Genomic DNA, 7,678 nt, shown 5'->3' on the forward strand with positions numbered 1-7,678 from the left:
GGCTCAGGGAAGGTGGTTGAGTCACCATCCGTGGAGGGATTTCAGAGAGGTGTGGACAGGTGCTGAAGGGCATGGTTTAGTGGTGTATTAGCAGTGTTAGGTTGCACTTGATGATCTTAAAGGTCTTTTCCAACCTAAAGATTCTGTGATTCTAATTGGAGCATCTAAAAGATGATGCTTTGGACACCTTACATTGTCACTTCTTTGCCGTGTGTCACAGCCTGCGGGGGTTGTGCGTCGAGGGCTAGCACTCTGCTGTCCTGAGCTGAGTCCTCCCTCTGCCCTAGCCAGGTTTATCTGCTGCCCTGCACCTTGGTGGACCCCCCCGGCGAGGCTCAGCCCTGCAGCAGCTGACTTGGAGCATCTAAAAGATGATGCTTTGGACACCTTACATTGTCACTTCTTTGCCGTGTGTCACAGCCTGCGGGGGTTGTGCGTCGAGGGCTAGCACTCTGCTGTCCTGAGCTGAGTCCTCCCTCTGCCCTAGCCAGGTTTATCTGCTGCCCTGCACCTTGGTGGACCCCCCCGGCGAGGCTCAGCCCTGCAGCAGCTGACTATTAGTAGCTGTGGGTTTGAAAGAGCTGTGGGCGTTGAATCATGAGCTACACTTCGGCTTAGCTCCCTCGATGAGCTTGCTGCGGCGTTTTGCAGTACGTCCGCTTGCATTCAGCAAGTTGAACGGAGATTTTTTCAGCTTTAGTAGTTCTGGGCCCCAGTTTGGTTGTCTGCTAGCCTGGGGCCACGCTTCCTTCAGACAGCTGCTTTGGGCTGCGAGTGTCGAAACATGCCTGAATTCATCTGGTTTAGGGGCAGATGTGACTGCTCCTTCGAACAACTTCTTTCATACGAGTTTTCCAAAACTGAAGGGCAGGCCCCAGCAGGAGTGGTCCTGAATAGCTCCTTACATAGGCAAGTGCTGCTTGGGGTCTGCCTCAGAAGTGCTGCTGCAAAGGCGTGTATGATGTGGGGTCAGTTTGTGTCAGCTAAACAGTTGACTCGAGCAACAGAGTCCTTTTAGGAATATATTTATGTTTTTATTACTGATTTTTGCTTCGCAGAGGTAGACAATGTGGGGCAAGGTCACATCCAGCTGGCGCAAACCCTGCGGGAGGAAGCAAAGAAAATGGAAGACTTCCGGGAAAAGCAAAAACAGCATCGGAAAAAGGTCGGGCACCACAGAAGCGCATGCCTTTGCCGTAGGGTGTGGATCCAGCCCCAGTGATGGGCTGCTTCTGGCTGGTATATCCCACCGTGCCCCAGCCCCCTCCATGCCCCCAGTGCCTGCCACTGCTGGGAAGTCCTGAGCAGCTTCCTACGTGTTGCAACCGTGCGGCAGCCTCCAACTTCCTTCTTCTCACTGCCATTTCTTCTCCTTTGGGTGCCTTTTGGAGCCAGCAATAGCAGGGGCTCAGCTCCAGGGATGACAGCCTCACCCAGGGAAGTTTTTAAATCGTGTATAGTGCTGTATGATCTCCATAAGGTCTGCTAAAATTGGCAGACTCTTTAACTCCTTCTGGCTTGAGATTCCTCTGTCTGGAAAAGGAGTAAGGACTTTAAACTGAAAGAGGGCAGGTTTAGATTGGACATCAGGAAGAAATTCTTCCCGGAGAGGGTGGTGAGGCACTGGGACAGGTTGCCCAGAGAAACTGTGGATGCCCCATCCCTGGAAGTGTCCAAGGCCAGGCTGGATGAGGCTTGGAGCAACCTGGTCTAGTGGAAGGTGTCCCTGCCCCTGGCAGGGGGCTTGGAACTTGATGATCTTTAAGGTCCCTTCCAACCCAAACCATCCTGTGATACTCTGAAAATGAGGGAAAACTGCTAAAACCAGGGGCTGGTTTAGATCTAGCAGAGGGGAGCGGGCTTCTCAATTCTGTCAGACCCTATGGAGATGATACAGTACTACATATTGCCAGGGTTTCATTTGTAGAGCTCCTTTGCATGCAAAAGTGAAGGCTTAGATAGAAGCATAGAAGACGGGTTTTGTGAAGATGCTTTGGGTGGATTAAGGTCCTTAAACCTAGCTCAGTCTGGTCTGTGCCTCTTCCTTTCATAAGCCACGTAGTCCATTTTGGAGCTTCAGCGGTCAGTGATGTGCTGATTCGGGGTCTGTTGTCTTCACAGATAGAGATGATAATGGAGGCGATTCACAAAAACAGGAATTTGCAGTACAAGAAGACCACGGAGGTAAAGCAAACGTGCTGCTGTTTCTTCCCATATGCGTTATTGCTGCTCACACACACACTGAGGGCAGACTTGAATGGGAGGAGTTTCCTCTTCTGCTGCAACCCTCTACGTTGTGTTTGCACAAGTGGTGTGCAGGGTGTGCTTAGAAAAACTGAAGAGTATGCCAGGGACACAGCCAGTGGTAGCCTTGCAGGATTGGATATGAGTGGTTTAGATGTCATGGACTCGATTGCCATGAGCTTCTCATCCCAAATGAAAAGCAGCTTGCCTTGGGACCTCAGTTTTACCTAAGCAGTAGGGCAGCTGGGACCGTGTGTGCCTTCCCTTGCTCTGCAGGCAGCCTGCACCCACCTTTTCACCTGTAGGATGTGCTTTCCTCCAAAGCCTCCTGCGGGAGAGCTGTGTTTGCATCTCATTGCTTGCCCTGTTTGGTGTCTCTCCTAGGCCAAGCGGCTCTACGAGCAGCGCTGCAGGGAGAAGGATGAGGCAGAACAGGCTGTGCACCGCAACGCAAACCTGGTGACGCAGAAGCAGCAGGAGAAGGTACGGAGACGCGTGTCGCCGTGGGGAGGTGGCAGAAAGGGGTGTCTCTTCTTGCAGCTCTCCTGCCCCATGGCTCTTCTCCCAGCTCTGGGTTTTGGGGTTAGAGGGAGGCCTGGTGATGTTCTCCAGTTGGGCTGCAGGACTGTCGGTGGTGCACCAGGGCTCTCCTCTACCTTTCTTCTCTCTCCTGTTTTTGGCAGCTATTCCTGAAGCTGGCCCAGACGAAATCGGCTCTGGAGGACTCTGGTGAGCATGGAAATATGGTGGTTGGAGGGCAAGGGGAGCATTTCCAAATGCAGGGTCTTGTTAAGCCGTGGCATGGCTCTCAGATGAGCTTCATCTCTTGGGTCAGGCATGGCTCCTCAGAAACACATTCCCAAGATACTGGGGGTGGGCACCTGCCCTGGAGAAGCCTGCATGGCCTCACCAAGGCAACTCCCACCAGTTCCCTGTGGGTCCGTGTCCCCTTTCAGCGCCCACCCACAGCTGGGCTCATGCATTACTGCTGCTTTCTCCCCGCGTCCCTTCTGGGCTTCACACGTTGCCTTCTAGCGAAGGGGATTTTAAATCAACGTTCATCAGATGACAGTGTGTTTTCCCTCGCAGACCGGAGTTACCAGCAGAACGTTATGATGCTGGAGAAGATCCGGGAAGAATGGGTGAAAGAGCACATCAAAGCTTGCGAGGTAAATTCCCCGAAACACCTTCATGTGGCAACGTGGTCCTCTGGATGTCCATGCCTTGCTGCGAGGGTCACGGGTGGTGCGGATTTGCCCTCTCTGTATTCCCCTGGCAGTGAAGCAGCAGGATGTATTGCAGGTAACCCCGTGTGTGTTTTAGACTTGGCTTTGGATTCAAGGTCCCACTACTTCAACATTTCCACTATTTTTTGTTTTCATTTTTTCCTTCTGCCCCCGTGTAAAATTGACAGAGTCAGCACACTAAGTAGTGCCATTTTTCCCCATTATCTGCCTCCTCGTTTGGTGTGGCCATCTACCTTACTTTTTCCTTTTGAAATGGAATTTGCTGTCTGCTTTCTGTGTCGTGTGTCAGTGTCTTGGTGCTGGTGTGCTTTTGGTGTCTGAAGTCTCTGGAAGCCTCTGTGATGGTGGGGAGTGGAAAGAGTAGTTTCACTTCTGCACATGGAGCATGTGGAGGTTTTCCCCTCAGGGTGTTGCAAAAGTCGTAACTAGTAACAAGTCGACACGTACACTTGGGATGAAAGCTTATCTTTCATGGAAATGTGTAAGGGCACATGAAACTGAGGTGTACCAGGCAGCAGATTTCAAAATATTTGTGTCTAAACCTGCCTGGAAAAGGGCTGGGCAGGAAAGAGGGCAGCCAATGCGCTGCTGGTCCCTTACATCCCCAATGTTTTTTTATTGCTCCATACCTGTGGGAGAGAAGTGACCTGGGACCGCAGGCCCATGGGGTACCTCGGAAACATGCACTGCCTTCAGGAATCTGGCTTGGTCGCCCCAGAGGTAGCGGTGTGCTGGGTGACCCCTTCCATATTGGTCCTGTAGACCTTCCCGAGGTTAACACTCACCTTTGAAATACCTGGTTGTGTAGAGGGATGCCGTCTCCTCTGGACCAGCTGGAGGACTCGTGGTTTCCATGTTTCCTGCAGAAGGGCAGCACTACCTGCTCCACACTGAGGGTAGTCGCAGTGGCACTTGGGGATGAGGAGCAATCAGGATAAAAGAGATTTGTTCTCATTTTAAAGATATTAGGCCGTTTTGTCTGTGTCATTTCAGTTCTTTGAGACTCAGGAGTGCGAGCGGATCAACTACTTCCGCAACGCCCTCTGGCTTCACGTCAACCAACTTTCCCAGGACTGTGTCCAGAACGACGAGGTATATCAAATAAAAATCTTCCTTTTTCTGTTTGGAAAGCAAAGCCCAGTTTGGTTTGCTGTGCACTGAGCTGTGTTCCGTCCGGGCTGGGCTGTGGCCTTTGATCACCAGACACCAGCATGAGTGAGCAGGCAGAAGATTTTGGTCAGAGATCTTGCAGATGAGATTTTCTCCGGGATTCCCACATCTTTTGAGGGTGGTGAGGCACTGGCCCAGGTTGCCCAGAGAGGTGGTCGATGGCCCATCCCTGGAAACATTCAAAGCCAGGTTGAACAGGGCTCTGAGCAGCCTGATCCAGTTGAAGATGTCCCTGCTCATGGCAGGGGGGGTTGACTAGATGACCTTTAAATGTTCCTTCAATCAAACCATTCTATGATTCTCCTACCATTGAAGCTTGTGTCCTGGGTGAGCACTGGGCTGTCATCCCATGTGTGAGAAACAACTGGAAAAAAAACTCGTCTTTTGACCTGATGTATAGAAAAGCTTTTTATTTTGCTTTACACAGAAATACGAGGAAATCCGCAAGAGTTTAGAGAAGTGCAGCATTGAGAAGGATATTGAATTTTTTGTAAATTTACGCAAAACTGGAAGTTTGGCTCCAGGTAAGAACTTGGTACAATTTCACAAAGTAGTACTGGCTTCCTGGTACTTCTTACGGAGCTGCTGCTCTGATCAGCACCAGTTTGGATGCAGAAAATCACTGGTTTTGCAACATCCCTCCTTTCATTCACTGGCATGCAGCACTAGTCTTTGCCACTTATCACCAGGCCCTGAAGAGAATCTCCCCTTTCTTCACCTTTTAATTTTGTGATCAGGCATTTTCCCAGAGATGGGAAAGAGCAGCAACACAAGGTCTGTACTTTACTACTGTTAACTTTTCCTAGCTCCTGTTGTTTATGAGAACTACTATAACACACAGAGGAATGCCACTCCTGTGAGAAGTCCGGTTCCTGTGCCTATATCAAGGTGAGGGACATGACATGTACAATTGCTATCGCAAAGGATGCTCTTCCCTGCACAAAATCGTGTTTTGTTACTTTCAGTCTATTGGAGGCTTGACTTGGGAGTATTGGAGGAAAATATTTCCCATGCTATGTAGTCCATCACTTTTCACAGCAGGAGTTATGTCAATGTGCTGCCTACCAGAAGCTATTCAAAAACCCCCTCAAGCCCAGTCAGAGGTTATTGCTCCCCATTTTGGGGTAAATTCTCCCTTCTCATGGTTGAGGATTTTATTCTGAAAGTGCTTCTGGTGAGGGTCTGCTCATTTTTTCTTGTACCAAGTCTATTCCAGAAGTCCTTTGCATGGAGGTGAGGGGCTGTGGTGCTCAGGCAGCAGAAAAGCAAGGGGAAGACTGAATTTCATGTCTTGCTCTCTCTGGGAACTATCTGAGCTCCCTTCTAGAGCAGCTTTTGATACCAGAATGAAACCTTCTGGGCTGCCCTCCATGGTTCTCCATGTGGTCTGCCTATCTGAGGAGAAATGGATCAGTCAAAAGCGTGTGTGGGTGGAGGGAGGAACGACAGAGCCGAATTCACTCCCCCAGGACAGAAGCTGGGCAGGGTGATGGATGCTCCTGTAGGAGGGAAGATGAGGATTCAGGGCTAAAGACTGTTGCTAAAGATGAGTGTGCCGCTTTGGCTGTCATGCTGGGAGATGAGTCATGTCCAGTTACGGCTTCCTGATGTCTCACTCTGGGCAAAGGCATGTAAAAAATCGTGCCCTGAGGCTTGCTTGTGAATGTTTCCCCAGTTTAGTGCTTTTTCCTTACTATTTCCCCTCTCCCGCTGTATCGGCTTCAATCCCATTTGCCAGGCAGGCTGTCATTGGTGAGCCCACCATGACACACCTTGGTACCTGGTTTCCATAAATCCCAGGCTGGCCAAACCTCTCGCCCTCCCACCAGCTCTGGGAGGGCAGTTAGGGAGCACAGAGCCAGGGATACAGCAGCCCCATGGCCACGCAGATCCTCAGCTCTGTGTTTCCTTCTGTGCAGGAGGGGACCTCTACCCACCCCGATCAGCGCGCCGGGTGAGTTACTTGCTTTATGGGGTTTCTGGCCCCAGAGAAGAAGAATTCTTTCGCTCTTCCCCATCGGGTCGTGAGATTTAGCTCTCCAAAGGGATTGCTTTATGTGAAGCTCCTGCTCGAAGGCTGCTCCCCGCTGAAAGTTGCTGGGAGGTTGGGCACTGACTTCGGAGGCAAAGTGTCACCCAGGAGAAGTTCTGATCAAGGCCCTCTGCTTTGGCATTTCTGAAGCTGACGGATGTCGAAACTTGGGATCCCACCAGTCTCTGCAGTTTGGGCCTTTCTCTGCTTCAACAACCCGAGCTATAACATTCCTAGTGCCACTTCAGTGATGGGATACTGCAACAGGACTCAGTAAAATGAGGTCCTGCTTTGCTTTTTGGCAAACGAAGTCACCTCTTTGAGCCTCACTCGCCCTTGCCTCCCATCCCTTCAACATGGGCGGCCAGCACAGGGTGGTTCTGTCCTGAGTAAAGCCTTGCAATGAGCACTTCTTGTGAGCAGACACGATTTTTTTTGTTCTCTGTCTTTCAGGTGAGCCTGATTACACCACAGTTGATGGCTACAGCTTGATACATCACTAACAGCCACAGTAAGTACTTGCATTTGATGAAGAAGAGATTTAATAGGAGATGCAGTTACACAGAGGAGGGACAGCAGAGAAAGAAAGGCCACCAGTTAAGGGATGACATTTTGAGGTGACTGACTGGGAGTGATGATCATGTCAGCCCTCCCACCGCTTGGCTGAGCTGGAGCTGTGGTTTAGACACTGTTGATCCTGTTCTGTAGGTTCTGCGGACAGAAGACACCGTTGGCCGTGTCAGCATGGCAAGAGATGTAGTTCCCAGTTATTCCCAGCCACACAGAGCTGAAGTGCTTCTCCATTTTAAGAAAATATTTGTACATTCAGAAAGTGCCTACTAAAAATCTGTCCCTTTGATCAGCAAACTCCTTGGAATCTCATCTTCACACTCCGGGGAAGAAAAGGAATATGAACGATGGACCCAAACACAGGAGTGATCTGTGTCGGAAGACGTTTTTGGTTTGAAGTTCTGAAGTGCAGCCA

The 7,678-nt window shown here is 50.5% G+C and overlaps 1 protein-coding gene across 1 annotated transcript in view; it reads left to right on the forward strand.

Moving 5' to 3' along the window:
- PSTPIP2 (proline-serine-threonine phosphatase interacting protein 2) overlaps positions 1–7,196 on the forward strand; it is a gene marked incomplete at its 5' end in the record, with an annotated part of 8,073 nt that extends 877 nt beyond the window's left edge. The window contains 10 exons of the mRNA XM_010153379.1: positions 1,059–1,165; positions 2,122–2,184; positions 2,629–2,727; positions 2,928–2,973; positions 3,334–3,413; positions 4,485–4,583; positions 5,089–5,185; positions 5,468–5,549; positions 6,581–6,615; positions 7,147–7,196. Of these exons, the coding sequence (XP_010151681.1) occupies positions 1,059–1,165; positions 2,122–2,184; positions 2,629–2,727; positions 2,928–2,973; positions 3,334–3,413; positions 4,485–4,583; positions 5,089–5,185; positions 5,468–5,549; positions 6,581–6,615; positions 7,147–7,196 (758 nt within the window). The remainder of the gene's footprint in view (positions 1–1,058; positions 1,166–2,121; positions 2,185–2,628; positions 2,728–2,927; positions 2,974–3,333; positions 3,414–4,484; positions 4,584–5,088; positions 5,186–5,467; positions 5,550–6,580; positions 6,616–7,146) is intronic.
- Positions 7,197–7,678: the final 482 nt, after the last annotated feature.

Source organism: Eurypyga helias, unplaced genomic scaffold, assembly GCF_000690775.1.
Source record: "Eurypyga helias isolate BGI_N326 unplaced genomic scaffold, ASM69077v1 scaffold48416, whole genome shotgun sequence".
NCBI classification, from domain to species: domain Eukaryota; kingdom Metazoa; phylum Chordata; class Aves; order Eurypygiformes; family Eurypygidae; genus Eurypyga; species Eurypyga helias.